This window comes from Zingiber officinale, chromosome 5A (assembly GCF_018446385.1).
Source record: "Zingiber officinale cultivar Zhangliang chromosome 5A, Zo_v1.1, whole genome shotgun sequence".
NCBI classification, from domain to species: Eukaryota; Viridiplantae; Streptophyta; class Magnoliopsida; order Zingiberales; family Zingiberaceae; genus Zingiber; species Zingiber officinale.
In genome coordinates, this window is record NC_055994.1 from 122,355,637 (window position 1) to 122,374,682 (window position 19,046).

The following is a 19,046-nucleotide window of genomic DNA, read 5'->3' on the forward strand; positions in this document are numbered from 1 at the left end:
TTAAGTTTTGTAGAATAAATAATTCAAGGATTATGATATCGGTCTTTGAAAATAAATTAATATTTTTTTAAAAAATATATCTTAATATTTGATTTGTTTTAAAAAACTTTAAAAAATTTCGTAATATTAAAATTTCTTTTATAATTTTTATCTATCTGTTTAGTGATTTGTATCTAAAATTAAAAGACATATTTTTATATTTTTAAATTTGTCGTCTAAATTTAGTTATTTTTAAAGAAAGAAAATATTTTAACGAATAAAAAATTAAAATATATTTAATGAAGTTTTAAATGACCGTTTTAAAAGAAAGAGGTGAAGTTTCTGGTAATTGATTGGCGAGTATCTTTAATTCTCTCTTTCAATCAAAAAGGCCTACGCCACACATGAAATAGCGAGCAGGCGGCGTTTACGTGGTCGTTCTTCCGCTGGTGGGGCGATGACTACCACCCAATTTCATCGATTTCGCCGCAATTCCCACCTCCACCGCCTGATCTCACCTTCCTCCTGTGGCTATCACAATGAAGACAGCCGCACACCGCCATGCCGCCGCAGTAAACTCTTTCTTTCTCTCTCTCTCTCTCTCTAAATTTGGACCTTTGCTCCATCAATTAGGAATCTGTTTTGGTCTGGCTACCGGTTGGCGTTGGTGAGTAGTGGGAGGGGAAAAGTCTGTTTCTTGCTTTAATGGTACGATTTGCCGGAGGAATGTGAGAAAGAGGGGTTTTCAAACTATGCAATCAGGAAAGGCAGTACTCCGTCGATGTTAGCGATTGTATGTGAAAAGATATTATTGCTCAGGTACTGCACAAATTTGAAATAAAGAGGGGAAAGATGATAGATAAAGTTCCTAAATTGTGCTTTCGTTTTTCTCAAAAGTGCTCCAGCCTCCACGCACTTTCATTTAGGGCGCACACGAAGTTGTGAGGTTGTCTTAAATGCCATCTAAACTCACTCGAACTATTTGCCTATTCATAAAAAATGCCCTTTTCGAGCTAATCCGTCACCATAACCTGTAGACGCAAAAACAAAAACAAAAAAAAGAAGCCAACTATTAGTGCGGGACTGTAATCCCACTGGAACAATAGCCTTTTTTTAAATCTAGGTTAAGCTGGCCGTTGACAAATGTTTCCCCTTCTTTAATCTACACTTAGGAGCTATAAGATTAGGGGGGGCCATGACCCTAAGGCGGAGGAAGAGTTTGAGCTGGTTGCCTAGAGGCCGAGAGCAAGTCATCACATAGCTAGGAGATGCACCAACCTGCCCCCCAAACCTAAAATCCTGGACGCTATCATTCTTTTTTGCCTCTTGCTTTCCTTTTTTGATGTATTTGCATTTGTTGTTTATAGTCATATAGCGCTTTTGGACCCACCTAAGTCTATAGAAATCTGAAGTAAATAGAAATTTTGTGACTCGAATACGATATGAGATAAAATGACATTAAAGTTAAAAATAGTAGTCAAGAGTGTACTCGGTGAGTCAACGGATTGTGCACCACCGAGTAAAGAATCTAGGTAGTGGAATGAGAAAATACTAGAGAAAATGAAGGGAAAACGAGCAGTCTATAAGATATTATACACTTATAAAAATGATGAAAACTTTAAAAGTATACAGTATTCAAGAAAGAGGCAAAGAAAGTAGTGAATGAAGAAAAAAATGAAACCTATGAACACTTATATTGAAAATTGAATATAAAAGAAAGGAAAAATGATATTTACAAAATACCTAACGCTAGAGACAGGAAAACAAGAGATCTTATCCAAATAAGATATATTAAAGATGAATGCAATAGCATACTATTGAATACACAACTAATAACAATCAAGACTTATCTCATAAGGAGGAGTCAGCTAATAGGGCTATTGGATGATGAGGAAATAAAAAGGTGATGAAAGATGTATTTTCATCAACTTTTTAATGAAAGTTTAGGTAAACAACTTAACTTAGGTAATTTAAGTAGATCAAATGAGTATATAAATTTAAACTTTTATCATAGAATTCAAACTTCAAAAGTAGAGCAAGCTTCCAATGGGATGCACAATGAAAAAGTAGTTGGACCTTATGATATTTCAATAGAGATATGGAAGAACTTAGAAAAATAAGGTATTGAATGACTTATAAAATATTTAATTTGATATTAAAAATGAAAAAAATGTTTGATTAGTGGAGGGTAAGTATTCTAATTCTCTTATATAAGAACACCGGAGACATACAAAATTGTGCAAACTATAAGCTTATTAAATTAATTAGTCATACCATAAAACTTTGAGAAAGAGTAATATGACAAAGAGTAAGGAGGAGACCATGGTGATCGAAAATTAATTTAGATTTATGCCTAGAAGATCGACAGTCGGAATTATACATCTTCTTAGCCAATTAATTGAAAAATATCCAGGAATAGAAGGAAGACTTACACATGATATTCCTTAGCCTAGAAAAAAGCTTATGATAAAATCTCAAGGAAAATTATATAGAGAATTGTAGAGAAGATAGTGTATATTGAACTAATTAAGGATATGTACGAGGATATAATGGTAAGAGTGACGACTTCAAGGGGATTAACCGAAATGTGTCCCATAAGAATATGGTTACGTCGAATTAACCCTACGTCCCTATCTTTTTATACTAATCATGGACGAAAATCCTACGTTCCTATCTTTTTATACTAATCATGGACGAATTCACTGGACACATCCAAGACATGGTACTGGCACTGTAGTGCTTGTTATTTGAAGATGATATTGTTTTAGTATATGAGACCGGAGTAAATGCTAAACTTGAATCATAGCGGAAAACACATTATTAAGATATGAAATATAAAGATAGAATATATGAAATTAAGTTTATAATATTAGATGTAATGAGACAATTGCTAAGATAAGAGATAATGAGTTGTCCGTAACTAAGAGCTTTAAGTATATAGGATCATGTTTTTAAAAAAGATGGAAGGATTGAGAAAGATATCTTACATAGAATACAAACATGATACTTGAAATGGAGAGCATTTCTTTGTTATCATAAAATATCTCTAAGACTAAATGGAGAGTTTTACAAAACGGCAGTTAGACATGCTAAGTTATATAGCTTTGAATGTTGGATTATGATACAAGCACTAGAGTAGAAGATGAGAGTTGCAGAGATGAGGATGCTAAGGTGGATGTGTGGACATACAAAGATGGACAAGATAAAAAATAAGAATATTAGATAAAGTCGGGGTGCAGGGTTGCACCTATTGAAGGAAAACTCCGGGAGACACATGGTATGACCATGTATCTAGACGACTAATAGACGCTCTGGTTAGGCGGTGAAACCATGACAAATGTACAAATCAAACGAGGAAGAGGAAGATCAAAAAAGATTTAGCTGGCAACAATAAAATAATATGAAATTTATTTAAATATAAATGATGATATGGTATGGGATAGAACTCAATGATGTAGAATGATTAATATAGCAGACTTTATTTAGTGGGATAAAGCTTGATTGTTATTATTATTGTTGTTGAGATCTTTAACAAGCCTAAATTTCACAAACAAGAAATTTCACTCATTCCAATTTTGACCGGTTTAGGCCAATATAATGATTAAGCGTCCATGCAATATTTTTTTGTCAAAATTGCTATATAGACTTAAATTTGGTCAATTTCAAAGATGATCTCTCTGTTGTGTTCACTAAAGCCTTTGGAGTTATTGGATACCTTTGTTTTCTAATTTAGAATAGTTTCGACTCATATATCAAATTTGACCAAATGTCTTATATGATTCTAAATTGTCCAAATTTCACAAATGAACCCTTTGTTATGTTTGTTGAAGCCTGCAGAGTTATCTTATATCTTTGCTTACCAATTTTGACTAGTTTATGTACATGTACTAGTTTTTTTAAAAAAACTGCTTTATACACATATAATGTCCAAGTTTCATTTCTAATTTTGATTAATTTAGGTTTATATAGTGATTTTTAACCAAAAAAAATGCTATGTAGACCTAGACTGTGTAAGTTTCAAAGATAACCCTTTAGACTCATAATATGTTTTTGTTTTCTATTTTTCATCAATTAGTTCCATATACCAAATTTAACCAAAAGAAAAGGAGCCTTGGTGCAGTAGTAAAGATGTGCAGCGGTAAAAATACTGCCGTGTGACCTTGTGATCACGGGTTTGAGTTGTGGAAATAGTCTCATGCGATGTAGGGTAAGGTTGCATACAATAGATCCAATGTAGTCTTGACTCTTCCCTAGGACTCCGCATTAGTGGGAGCTTGGTGCACACTGCCCTTTATACCAAATTTAACCAAAACTACTATATGGACCTAAACTCTCCAAATGTTTAAGGCAATCTCTGTTGTTTTCCCTACCTCTCTGAAGTTGTTCTATGCCTTTCTTTCTAATTTGACCTGTTTAGGTCGATATAATAATTTTAGCCAAAACTACATGAACTATGAAATGGTTTTGGCTAAAACTAAAATTGCTTTAAAAATGGCACCTCTGTTGTGTTCCCTAGATACAATGGAGTAATTTTATACCTTTGTTTTGACCGATTTAGGTTCATGTAACAGACTTGACTAAATTTGATACATGAACCTAAACCCAATCCTTTGGAGTCATTCTATAAGTTTCTTTTCTAATTTTGACTAGTTAAGGGGCTAAAACTTCACATGAACCTAAACTGCTCAAATTTCACAATGAACCTTAGTTATGTACCCTAGAGCCTATAGTTTAATTTTATGCTCTTAGTTCTATTGTTCGAGTTTTATGGACATTGTAACCTAAATTCTCCAAATTTTAATGGTGACTCCTTGTTGTTTTTAAAACTTGGACCCTCTGGGTCATTTTATGCCTTTCTTTTCTAATTTTGACAAATTTAGATCTGTATGATAGTTCTATCCAAAATTGCTTCTACCAAAATTGTCACATAGACATTAGCTGTCTACAATTTAAAACTGTTGTGCTCTTGGACCTTTTGGAGTCATTTTGTTTTTAGTTATGTTGTTTAATTCCTAGGAGGCAATGTGACACTTTTGACTAAAATTGTAATATGCATCTAATCTTGCCCAATTTAAAAATGGTTCATCCGTTTTGTTCTCTGGAGCCTTTAGATTATTTTATGCCTTTGTTTCTCAATTTTAATTAATTTAGGTGCATGTAGTAGTTTTGATCAAAGCTACTATATATAGATCTAATCTGACATAGTTAGAGAATGAGAGATCAAATGCTTACAATTTCTTTTAGTATTTATTTTAAATAGGAAGTTGACCCCACTTAGTGGGATAAAGCTTGGTTGTTGTTCTCTTATTTATTTTGAATAAGAAGTCACCATTACCCAAGGATCTTTTCTTTCTATTGGAGGACCTTAAATTTTAAATATTTTTTTGGATGGGGGAAGTAGGTCAGTGTAGTAAAATTCCAAATATAATAGGAATTGGTGAATCTACTATGCCACAAGTTCCCTTAAATGACGATCTTAGTCTGCGAAGATTCAATGACTTCATTTTTGACAACCATCATTTCACTTTTAATAATGGTTTTGAAGGTATTAAAAATGGATCTTGCTAAGTATGATGAGATAGAATACTCTTTTCAGGAGCTTGATGATCTATTTGAGATAAACACACAAATGTCACAAGTGCATAATTTAAGCTCTGATGATCAACTTGCTTGGGACCTTTATGTTGGTCTCATATTGCTGATTTGCTAGGTTTGTATTTATGATTTATTGGAAAAGAATTTAACTTGATGATCAACAAATGTTTCCCTCAAAGGATGACTTCAAGATAGCCCTATGAATATATGCTGTTAAAAAGCGTTTTGAGTGTGTATAACTAAAGTCTCCTGAGCACATCTTGTAAAGGCATTTTGCAAGGATGGTGGCTGATAGAGGATAATTGCGAGGAGCACATCTTCTTTTTCAATTACAAAGTTTCAAGACCAACATTAATGCACATACAACACAACTTTAGGTGATCATCTCGTACATATGCTTTTATTGCATTTGAAGTGTAGGGACAGTTTGTTGCCTAAAATGATAATGAGGGACTTATAAGAAGACTTACATAGATTAGCAGAAGACTCTTTAAAGGGTCGGAGGTGATTATGACCTAGCCTATAGTGACCTCACTGGGTTTCTAAGGGAGCTGATGCATCGAGATGCTGGCACATAGGCAGACATTAAAAGTCTTCAAATCATTGAAAGGTTTTGTTGGACTTTTGGTACTTGTGCAAGAGTACTCAGAAGATATTTACAAAAAATGTTTGACATAGATGCAACACACGTAAGCAGTAAGTACCAGTGTGCTTTTTATGGTTGATGGTAACAATAGATTGTTGTCTCTAGTATTTACGATTGTTGAACTAGAGAGCAGGGATGCATGAGAGTGGTACCTACCTCTCTTGCGAAGATTTCTTGCTATAGATCTAACACAATTTAGCATTGTTTTTGATAGACATAAGAATGTGGTTGTCGTAGTCAATTTAACCTGGATGCATCCATGCATATTGTTGTTATCATTTGTCGAACAATATGGTGACATGTAAATGAAATGTTGTGTGCTTGGCTCGAGGTTCCTATGCTCTCGGGATTGCATAACATATTTTACCTGCCTTACCATGCATGCTACTTATCATCTGTATTCTTGCCATAGTGCTTAGTTGAGATTGACTAATTCAAAGTTGGAGCCTAGAAACTTATCTGGACACAATTTCTACATTGCCTAGTCCACTTGGAGAGTATATCACTTTAGAGTTGAATTGTTTCATGTAAATGTTTTTATGTTAGATTGTGGTTATCAGAAAATGATGAGTTGGAAATAGAAAATAGTTTTCTTCTTTTTCTTTTTGGAGAAAATGACTTTCCCACTAAACAAGACATTTTCCCCATGTCCATACAAGCCTTCCACTGCCATCCCAACTTGAGCCTGTTTGCCACATTGCCATGCCTCTTTGTGAGCCACCTCTGCCTCTTGTCCTCTTTGTCCTATCCATCTCCACTTGCACTACTGCATCCCTCCAACCCTCATCCCCTCCAATCCTCATAGTCTCCAACAGTGCCCCCTTCACTCCCTCATCCTCTCTATTGCTGCCTCCTATGCACCAAATCCTCTTCGGCTGATTTGCTCTCACCTCCACTATTGCCACCTTCTCTGTCCTTTCATCCGCTCTTCCATGATTGAGCAGTTCTAGTAGGGTTTAAGCAACAAGAAGATGACAGTAGAATTGGAGTAGACACCAAAAGGGGGCTTATGAATCATAGAATAGGAGGAAGGGTCATCAGAGACCATGGAGGCAGGTGATGGCAAGGCAAAAAGGAAGGAAGCACCAGAAAGTATTTTAAATCACACAGGCAAATAAAAGAAAATATTGTTTTTTCTCTCTACTAGGTTTTCTTTGGCAATATTTTACAGATAAATTATTTTCTAGCAACATGGACCCTAGTGTTAGATCCATTGTTATCGAACCTGGTTTCCATTGGTTCTTGCATATATAATTTCTACAAATCCCATGTGCGATAAGAAACAATTTGCTGCTCCAAAATTTCATTGACACTTTGTTATCCACAAATTGCAGCTTGTTGAAAGTTTACAAGAAGCTATTGGTTCACTATCAAAAGGCAAGTTAGCTTATTACATGTTAAAATTTTCTGTTGGGTGTCTTAGGGAAACATATTTAGCTCAAGAGTAGTTGACAGGTTATCATTTGTTAGGTTCTAGTCTTCACATGTCAACTGTTCAATCAACTTTGATGCATGGATCATTATACACCAGAAGGCGGGAATCTGTATCTAAATGCTGCATAAGTCAATTATTGACAAGCAGCAGCTATTCTACTTATAGGCCCACATTGAAAGATAATAATGTATCTCGCTTCCAGAATTTGAATAAAAGGAAGATAGTTCCTCATTCTGATCCTCCTAGCGCTGGAGATGTCAACCTTCTGAATGATTTTATTGATCAAAGGTATTGCTTCATTTTTGCACATTCGATACCTTTTGTTGAACCATGAGAAAGAAAATGAACACATTTAGAAATGTTGTTTCTCTATAGTTTTTGTTCTATTTAGTGATTGCCTCTTAATTTACCTCAGTCACAAACTCATGGTGTTGACTGGCGCTGGAATAAGCACAGAATCTGGAATTCCTGACTATAGAAGGTTTATAACTTATAAATCTGAAATTTAATTTTCAAGCATATTGGTTCATTTTGGTCATTTTTTGCTTTCCTTATTTTCACAGCCCAAATGGAGCCTATAGTACTGGATTTAAGCCAATCACACATCAGGTGATTTAACTCGTTACAGAAGATTAGTATTGGTGATCTTTAGCTCTAACATCAAGATCTTTATTTTGCTTGCCTAAAGATTCCTTATATTTTGCCCAATAACTGTGTCCTCCATTTTAAAAACAAACTGTGTAACAACCCAAGTGGACTCTTTCACACGATTTGGATAGAAAACAGTGTGAACAAACGCTATGTTAACCATTGAATATTGTAGCAAGAGCACTAGACATGAATAAACACTATGTCAGCTTAGGCATACCAAACAGAATGGTAAGGAGTCGACATAGTAACTTCATGCGGACAGCATTACTAACTGTAAACTGTCTGCAACTACACAATGATAAAAAATCTAGAGACTACAAATAACTTTAATGATAGAAGATGCTCACATCGTGCATGAATAACTGAAATTAAAGGTAAACTAGACAATGAGATGAGATCTCTGCAAGTCCAAATAAGTCCTCAAAGCCCCAGAGGCAGATAATCCAATATCTGAACTATTGAGGACCTAATTTTAAATAGATCAGTGTTATTTATAAATATACTAAATTTAGAGATTTAAATGTAAAGTGACAATAAGGCAATATAAATTTAGAGGAGATTACCTTAGTGAAAAAACCCCTAATAATTTTACCTGTCTAACATGGTATCAGAGCCTCAATTGGGGCTTGTCACCATCCGTACATCACATGAATTCCTCTGTTCGACATCTCCAGCGTAGAAAAGGGTCATTGCCTTCTTTTAACCCCTTGTTTGCCCTCTTGGTTGCAAGGCCTTTTTAGAATTTTTTTTCCCCCTACGTTGTGATTTCTGCTGTTCAGATATGGTTGCCTTTCACACTAGTGATCTTAGGATTCAATTCTCTTGGAAATCAGGCGATTGCATGATCAGCGATTTCAACTGCTGAGGTGCTATCTTCATCAGTTTTCATTGGTCTTCTTGAGAGATATCTTTCTCTTCTTCTGTTACTCATTCTTTTTGGCAACTTCTAGATTTCTGGCTGTGGTTTTCTGTTTCCTGCTCACAAATTATGGATTCTACATCCAGATTTCTGTCCAATATGCAACATCATGCAACTTCTGATTCTTGGAGAATCTGCAATACATTTCTGCCCGTGTCTGTTCGCCACTAAATCTACTCGATATTAAAAACCTGATCAATCTTTAGATTTAACGATTTTAGCTTCATGATCGCAGATTTATTCCCGCAGACATTAAATTTAAGTAGAGATTGTTTTTGCCACTGGTTATGGATTGGTTTTAAATCTATTTTCACTGGTCTCATATTGGTTTTCAGGAGCAATCTTTTTTTCAATCGTTATTCACTTTTGGGGCCTTGTTACCTTAGAGAACAGAAGCCTGAGGGAAATAAGGGAAAGGAAAGAAGGGAAATGAGAAGGAAAGAAAGTGAGGAGAGGAGGGAAAAAATTGTTTTCATAGAAATGAAAAAATAGAATAAAGTGTCGATTGCCCCTCTCCTCAATCTTGCACATCTTGCTCAACCCCTTTCCTCCCCAATTTCTCTTGCTTGCCTGCTGATCTATCCACTCAGATGTCTTGCTGTTTCTCTTGCAGATCTCACTGATCTCATCAACCTCAGCAGATCTAACCCACTCTCAGCCAACCTCATCCTTTCTTAGCTGATCCTAGTGGCCTCAGTCAGTCTTAGCCAATCTCATGGACCTTAGCCAATCTTGCACATCTTTCCAATCCCATTCACTCAACAAGAGTTCGCCACCTGACCACATCTCACCGACCACAACTAGCAGTCAAACTCATGTACAACTTACCATCTGTTGCTTGTCCCAACCAGATGCGAAATCCGAAACATGATCTAGAATAGGAGGATGGGTATTCATGTAATTTCATTGGCTTTCATAGAAATTTCCACTTCCCTTGATTTCTGATGGAAGCAATTTGGGGAAAATCCTTTTGCAAAAGGGACTTTGAACCCCTTTTGCTGGCACTTCTCCCAGGTAAATGAAGGAAAAAATGCTTATTTTGCCAAGACTTCAGAGTCGATCTGCAGAAAGTGTTTCCGTCCTCTAGGTAAATAGGCCTTTAGTGTTGATCCATCAGAACTTGTGCATCCTTTCTTTGTGGCTTTCACTTCAATTTTTGAAATACTGCAATATAACAACAATATGTTCATTCTGGTTTCCTTGGTGGCAGGCTTTTTAGCACTGACTATTCCATTCCCTTACTGGTTGATGAGTATAAATTATTTCTTCATTTAGAATGTGTCAACTTATTGTGTTTTATACTCGGTTGTTTACCCAATACTTCTCTGGTTCAAGTTAGATCATGGATCGGACATGTGATAAAATTGGTAAACAACCGGTTGAACCAATTGATTGGGTTGGTTTTTAAGAACTTGGTCAATTGGCCATGTGATTTGAAATGTCAAAAATATCCATTTATAATTTTAAATAATTAAATTTTGGATAATAATGTAATTCCTTTTTTATATTTTAACCTACTCTAATAATAAACATATTCAAAAAATATAAAATTATAAAAATATAGTCGCAAATGATTATTCTAATATTATATCAATATTTATTCTATATGTACTAGTATTTTTTTATATCTTATGCTATCATGAACTAGTAATTTTTTATATTAATTCTTAGAATTAACTTTGAATTGTTTCCATTCTAGTATGTCAGAACAAAATATATAGTGGTTGATTATTAGTAAATCATGGAGAAAGTGCAATCCAATGACATATATAGAATATGATTATTACTTTATCTGGGAGAAAGTGCAATGCAATGGCATTTATCATCTCTTTCGTTAGTTCTGACAAGCTAGATTTTTTCTAATATTTTTCAAACCAGCTTGAGGGAGTGTCAAAGACCTAATTGTAAATAGATTAGGCTTTACTTACAAATTTAGATGTGTCCATTAATGCAATATAATTTTATAAATAAATTGGGGTTGTGTGTTGCGCTAATAATTTGGCCACTCTAGCAAGAACAAAGAAAGGATGCCAGCTAGTAAGGCTAATAAGAATACAATAGTTTCTAACATACAAGCTAAAAGGTAAATGGTAGGATGCTGCAATAAGCAATGTTTACTAGAAACATCAATCGTCACACATGAGCATCTCTGAATTATGAATATGACTGTCTCAACAATGTCTTTGTGCATGCATTGTTTTCACACTGCTAACCCTACATCACTTATCTACATGCACTAAGGTTGGTTGAGTACTGGACCTGTGGAGTGGTACTTTATGTTCACTCAAGATTTGCTCGAATGCCATCTCACTAGCAGCTAAAATTCATTCAATGAGAACCCAGCTGTCTTCTGCTTCTTTTCACATGGATTAGTAGAAATTTTACCAATTCATGACTCTAAAATAAATATTTGCACCTCTTGAAACTTTTGTATCTAGGAATTTGTTCGGTCAATCCGTGCTCGGAGGCGTTATTGGGCTAGGAGCTATGCTGGATGGATAAAATTCATTTCAGCACAGCCCAATGCAGCTCATCATGCTTTATCATCATTGGAGAAGATTGGCCGAATTTATTACATGGTCACCCAAAATGTAGATAGGTAAGGTGACTATTTTCATGATGTAATTAATGTTCAAATTTTTTTTCTCGCTTCAGAATCAATGATCTATTTGCAGGTTGCACCATCGAGCTGGGAGCAACCCACTTGAGTTGCATGGAACTGTTTATACTGTAGTGTGTTTAGAATGTGGAAATTCCATTAATCGTGATTCATTTCAAGACAGGCTCAAGTCCCTTAATCCAAAGGTAGGTAACTGAATCATATTAATGATAAGATCATGGATTTTTTTCATTCCTCCTACCAGGTGTATTGCTATAGATCATCTATCCATACTGAACAATCAAGTTCATGGTAATAAAATGTGTATATCTGGGTTTTTATGCTTTGCAATGTTATTGTAAACAATACAAAATCTTTACCATGTTACTTCCCAAGCTAAAGTTTGGAGTAAATCATATTCTTTTTTTTGGGGCAAGAAGGCAGGCACTTAGGCCAATGTATTAAAAACTACTATGAATTTAAACAAGGTGCATCGATTCAATCCTTATGGGGTAAATCACCCAAAAGAAAGGCTTCTGACTCAGTTGATACAGTTCTACCACAACACAACTTGCCAGCTGATTTTGTTAGAGCCTTAGAGGATCTGCCTCCTCGTTTTGTACCCTTGGGATATGTTTAATAGCAATCTGCCAATCTCTTTGCCATCATTCTGGAATTGCATTTACACATCTCTCCAAGAATCATGAGAAGGGCCAGGTCTGCTGATGCACTTAATATCCATCATGTTGCCCGTGAAGATGTTAAGCGATTGAATCTCTCTACTCCAGGCCAATTCTATCCCAATACATAGCTTTCCAGTTTTGCACCCAACAAAATACAAGCTCAAGCGACTCCATGAAATGTCAAAATACTTGTCCTTGACTATTCATCAGATATGCACCTGCTCCGGCAACACCAAAAGAATATGGAGCACTCACATCCACATGTGTGAATAAACCATTTTATAATCTGTAGTTTGTGACACAATAAATGATGTTACTGGCTCTACATAACATCAAACAATATGTTACCTAAATCAATTTTTTTATATCCAACAATAAGTTGAATCACAATAAATTGATGGTGAAGTCATGGTGATTAAACAATACACTGAGTGATAGTTACACAGTTAGTTATATCGATTTTGTTTAATTCATTTTCTATTTAACAATTTTGATCTGGTTGATGCATCAATTAAATGCTGCTTTTCTTTATAGTACAATGACATAAAACAACTAACAAAAGGTCATCTTTGGAATTCTTCTTCTTGTGGGATCACGGTGAATGTAGTGTAATGCGTTGAGATGCAATGTTGCAGTGGGCTGCATCAATTGAAAGTCTGGAATCTGGAAATCCTGGTTCAGATAAAAGCTTTGGAATGCACCAACGACCTGATGCTGACATTGAGATAGATGCCAAGTATTGGGAGGAGGATTTTGAAATTCCAAACTGCCAGCTATGTGGTGGAATGCTAAAACCTGATGTGAGAATGCCACTCAGTAATATGTTAACAGTGTCTTCTACCTGCACATGTTAAACATCCTATGAAACTTATGAATACAATCAGCATTATGGTTAATGATTCATTTTTTATATATCTCTTCATATTACCCTATGCATTAATTTAGTCATAAGCATCAAAGTTGATGTAGTTCAGTTATTTTGAAGTCAAAATTGAGCAAGCTATTTCTAAGATTAACCAATGAATGTTTAGTGCTGCATAATTTTTTGCACCAACTTTTTAGCTAAGATCATGTAGTGTTGTCTAGTTATAGTCAAATCATTTGGAATGGGATAATATTGGCTAGTTACAATAAGATCATGCGCCTTTTAATATAGCATATTTCTCTTGTTAAGTAGATTTAATATACCAGATCTGTGTGTATTTCATTTTAAATGCTCCCCTTCAGCTTTTAGTCCAGGACTTGGTGTTGGACAAAACTGTGTTCAAACTTGTAAATCAAAATATCATTCTAAAATTCTGTCAATATACTCCATTTACAAAAGAGCCATGAATTCATTTTGTGCAAATTTATCCATTTCTGTTTCTCCAAATTTATTTATCATTGCAGATTTTAACCTCCCTATGGAAAATGGTTATCTACTTTATTCACTGGTATAAGATTGACTTATTAAGATTAAAAATTTATGTTTGATATTTTGTGCCCTTTTGTATTGCCAATGAGGGTTTTTTTTCATTTGCACTGAGGTTATATTGAATTCCAAGAACTGTGAACGGCTATAAGTTTTTTTCTTTCTATGTTGGTACTAGATGATCTGTCAACTTATGTCCAAGCTAAATGCCTTTGGTATATGTCATTTACACATGATATTGTGCTAATTGATGACAGTGTAAACTAATTAAATTAGAATCTTGAATTGGGGAAAAACTTAAAAACTAAGGGTTTCAAGTTAAGTAGTACTAAGTTGAATATAGAAGATGTGGCTTCAGTAATTAGAAATGAATAAGATGAATGCTAAAGAAATTCTTGTAAGAGTTCTTGATATTTTGGACCCATGATTCTTAAGAACATGTTGATAAAGATATCACTATTAATAAAATAAATAATTTATAGTCCAAATAGAGAGGAGCTTTTGAAGTCCTGTGTGCTTCTTGTAAATAAAAAGTTTTACGAGTGTGGTACAACCCTTCATCATTTATAAATCAGGGTGTTGGATATTAAGAAGCAAAACAAAAGGTTAATGTTAATATAGTAGAGATAAGAATGCTAAAATGATTAAGAGTCACTAGAAAAGGATAAAATGAAAAAAGCTAATATGTGAAAGCAGTTAGTTGTGTTTTGACTTGATAATAAAATGAGAAAATATTTTGAGAAGATGCACATATGTTAAGGCAATCAACATATTTTATATTTAAAAGAGTTGTGATTAAAATGGGAAGTGTAAGTGGTAGAGGAACACCACATAAAAGTTTAGTTAATGTAATAAAAAAATAATTTAACTAATTTGAAAATGGCTAGTGATTAGCTTTATAAGGATTTTAATGGAGGGTTAGGATCTATCATTCGACTATAATTAATTGGGACAATTTGGCGTGTTGTTATTGCTATTGATGATGATGACGATGACAACGATGAAGATGAGGATCCATAGTACATACTCAGTGAACTTGATTGTCAGTTCATGTTGTCGATGTGGTTCTATGTGTGGCATTGGTTTCATTTTCTATTTTCCTAGTGCTATTTGATAACTTTTTTTTTTTTAAACTCTGAAGGTTGTCTTTTTTGGTGATAATGTCCCTAAAGAAAGAGCTGATAAGGCTAGGGAAGCTGCAAGAGAATGTGACAGTTTTCTAGTCATTGGTTCATCAGTAATGACTATGTCTGCTTTCAGGCTAGTTAGGTCAGTAAGAATATATATATATGTTAGTTTACCTTATTTTCTTTGTCAGCAATTCAAGGATCTTTGGTTAGCTTGCTCTACTTTGACTTATGTTGACAGTTCTTATCATTAGTCAAATAATTGATAAACACTCATTTAAGTTTTAAAGTACATTTCAAAACCTATTCATCTTATAGAACTTGCTTGTCCAATAATCTTTTCTCACTCATTCTTGCATTATAAAAGGATGTAACCGGTGTTCTTATTACCAATGTGTAAAAATTTTACTTCGCAGAGCTGCACATGAAGCAGGTGCTCCTGTTGCAGTAGTCAACATAGGTGAGACTCGGGCTGATGATTTTGTTTCCGTGAAAATAAATGCAAGATGTGGGGAGGTAGGCATATTGTGATTTTATTTAAAACTTTGCTTCATCATTGTAAATTCATAGTATTTCTATTTGGATAATTTCAGATTCTTCCTAGAGTTCTTCAGATGGGCAGCCTTTAACCCGATATCAGGTGAATATGGAGTCGGTAACTGGTTCCTTCTTCCAATACCCTCCCTCAAATCCATGGATGATTCTTTTGTTACAATAGACAATCAGATTACAGGAGCTTTTCTATGATTTTCTGGTATTATATCTAGTCATGGAAACAACGCCCATGTATAATTAATATTGTGCAAAGTATATATTGTGCAAATAATTTTCTTCCATCAAAAAACAAAGTATATATTGTGCAAAGGAGTTTCATATTCATATGGGGATTGGGAATGATCCAAACTTTGGCATATTTTTATTCTTAGATCAGGATTCAACAAAGGTAAATGGATAATGCATAATTAATTAGGGATATAATTAGGTTGTGTATTAATTGGTTAAATAGTTGATATTTGATAACATATAATATTTAAAATATAGTTAATATAACTATTATTTATCTATAGGGTATGCAATTTAAGTAATATGATATATACATTATATAAGAATGGATCTGATGTAGTAGTTTTTGAATTGTCATATATTCACACAATAGATGAGCAAACAAACTTGAAGCCTAAACTCAGAGACCAAACTCTTCTTTGAAGGTCAACAAAGGGTGTTTTGCGTTGTAGTATATAATCTTGACGAAAATCTTCAAAAGTTATAGTTAGCCTTGTTGGTGTTGCGGAAGCGGTTCGGATCACTAGATGGGAGGGATGAATGGCGACCTGTAAAAATTAATGATCTTTCTTGTGCTAACTACTTAGCAAGGACACACACTAATTAAATGAAAATAAACACAACATAAAAGAAAGAGGTTCAGAGTTTTACTTAGTTTACAACCCTCAAGTGTTAGTCCAAGAACAATGAAGGTACGTCCACTAAGATCTCTTCATAAACAATATGGAGGCGAAGAAGTTTCTTATAACAATTGAGCACAAATGTAGATCGCAAAGACACTGAAGAATAGAAACAATAAATTCGAGTGTGTTAATTTTGTTCTTCAAGCTTGAGTACTATTTATAGACTCCATCTCGATTTGATCGTTATGCTGACGTAGCGTCTTTGATTGATCGGACCCTCTTTGGTCGCTTGGAAGATGTTGATGTGTCATCAAGCTTGATCCACTTTGACAACGGCTTTGACACTGATCGTTGTGATGATGTGGTGCGTTCTAGTCTATCGGAGGCTTTCAGTCGCCCGACCATTGCTAACATGGCTTCCGATTTGAACCGTTTCGACAATGATTATGGATGACTCAGCTACCCTCGTATCGGTCACTCGGAACACTTTTGGTCGTTGGAAAACAGTTAACCTTAGACTTGACCATTTTCTAACTTCATTCGTTGTGGTCGCCTGGATGATTCACCGGTCGCCTGGACTAGAGGTCAACTGACCCAGATCTGATCACCTAGAGCAGACTTCCTTTTGATTTCTCGTCCCTCGGATGCACTGAGTCTTTTTCGGATGACTCCCCATGCGCCCTTCTCACTCCACCAAACTCTTCCGTAGCTCCTCGTATCTCGGATGCACCTAGTCCGTCGGCTCTTTTCCCGTACAATCCTCCAAGCTTGCTTGCGTCTTCTACCAAGACTTTGCAGTCTTCGATGATCCTTAACTATCGGGTACTTGTATGTTCTCCTAAGTCTCTATATACTTAGACACACATTATAACACAACAAGATCCTAACTTAAACTTATTTGACAACACATTAAAATACTACTAGGGGTTTTAATAAGCCTCAACCACCTCTTACAATGAGACTACCTCCTTGTCCCATCACCTCTCCCCTTATGGACTTTATCACCTTAACAACTTCGCTTGAGGTGGTCTTAGGTTTTCTCATTTTAAACTTCTACTTATGTATGCCTATTTGACATTAATAATACATGATAGTTGTAATAAAAAGGTGATTACGTTCATCCCAGACATCCCTCATAATCCGTCCTAAGTTATGTGAAGAAAAATAAATCACGGGATCAATTTATGACCCATTGTCAAGTAGCTAGGGAGTAGGAGGAGTTTTCCCCTGAGAGTATGCATCTGTCGGAAATTGATTCATGTCTCATTATAATACATTTGTCACTCTCTAATCAACTGGATACCTCGTGGGGACAATAATGCATGATAGTTGATGCATTATTTGTTGTTGCAATAATGCTTTTAGTGTGGTCGAGTTGTTGTCATGGATAACATGACGCAATCAAGTTGGATGAATTATACTCAGATGGTAAGTCCGTAACAATGTGAACTTCAAGGTGATCAATGATGGATGGTTTGGAGCTTCTAAGGCATTGTAAATTTCTAACAATGTGAACTCTAAGGCAGTGTAACTAAAGGAGGATTCCATGGGTGAACAAAGAAGAAAGATATATTAAAGTAGACTTGAAAATTTTAGTGCATACAAGGTCTTGAGGGTGTAACACAAGATGAACTCAAGAACAACGAGGTTACAAATGAAATGAAATGAAGTGAAATCTTGGGTCTTTGGGGTTATCATCGAGGATGATGTGTTTAGCTAAATAAAGGTTGAATATCTAATATTTTGAGTGAGACTTTTGACCAATTGACAAGAGGTCCCACGTTATAGTTATGGTTGAGCAAAATCCAGCTAACTGATTTAATTTGGTTCGGTTAATTCTAAAATTTATTTTTTAAAAAAAATCTTGATTATTTGGTTTATTCAGTTTGGTATTGATTTTTAAATTCGGAATTCAATTAAATCATCCATTAGGATCAGTTGACCATCGATTCAGGTATGTGATAAAAAAAATCTCTAAAAATCTCAGACAATGAGATTAGCAGTTGAGTGACTCAGTCAATTGACGTCCGTAAATGGAGTACAGTAAGTTCAATAGTCAATTGGTACAGTCTTTTTGTCCACATAGCAGCCAACTGTTGGTGGAGGAGTAGCCGACTATGGAGATTTTGGCTACCGAATTAATCAATTTTATATCAATTCAATTTGTTTGATTTTAGTAGCAAATTTTGGATTCGATTCGTCCACAAAAAAAAAAGAAATCAGTTAGTTCAGTTTTAATTAATTCAGTTTGGTTAGTTCAGTTTAAACCGAATGCCAGTCCTAATTATAGTTAGCAGTTAAACTTCATTCTTGTTGTTTTCTGTGGGCTTAGTAGTTAGCAGTTAACTTCAGTCTTGTTGTTTTCTGTAGGCTTAGGAAGGTGCAAGCTGAGTGAAGTCAATTTCTAAGCAGATTCTATAATTGTCATCAAAGCAGGGCTATCATTCAACAAGAAGATTAACGTCTTCGAGCTAAGGTGGTGGCAGAGGTTCCAACTGCTAACAACATTGAATGTGCCACCTCCGATTGGATTTGCAGGGGCATAATAACAATAATGGGTTTAGTTGGTTCCAACCAATCGAGATCAACCTTAAT

General features: G+C 35.0%; 1 protein-coding gene across 1 annotated transcript; it reads left to right on the plus strand.

The window, feature by feature from the left end:
* Positions 1 to 335: 335 nt before the first annotated feature.
* On the plus strand, positions 336 to 15,924 carry LOC121981529 (NAD-dependent protein deacylase SRT2-like). Its single transcript, XM_042534097.1, has 11 exons — positions 336 to 551; positions 7,555 to 7,597; positions 7,691 to 7,943; positions 8,071 to 8,136; positions 8,219 to 8,264; positions 11,664 to 11,824; positions 11,901 to 12,030; positions 13,143 to 13,307; positions 15,060 to 15,187; positions 15,462 to 15,561; positions 15,639 to 15,924. The coding sequence occupies exons 1-11, from the start codon at positions 519 to 521 to the stop codon at positions 15,672 to 15,674; spliced, it is 1,161 nt and encodes a 386-aa protein (XP_042390031.1). The 5' UTR covers positions 336 to 518; the 3' UTR covers positions 15,675 to 15,924.
* Positions 15,925 to 19,046: the final 3,122 nt, after the last annotated feature.

Coding starts and splice junctions, on each gene's coding strand:
- LOC121981529 (XM_042534097.1), top strand. CDS start 519: ATGAAGACAGCCGCACACCGCCATGCCGCCGCA. Junction 8,265..11,663: donor TTAAGCCAATCACACATCAG/GTGATTTAACTC, acceptor TTTTGTATCTAG/GAATTTGTTCGGTCAATCCG. Junction 15,188..15,461: donor TCTGCTTTCAGGCTAGTTAG/GTCAGTAAGAAT, acceptor TTTACTTCGCAG/AGCTGCACATGAAGCAGGTG.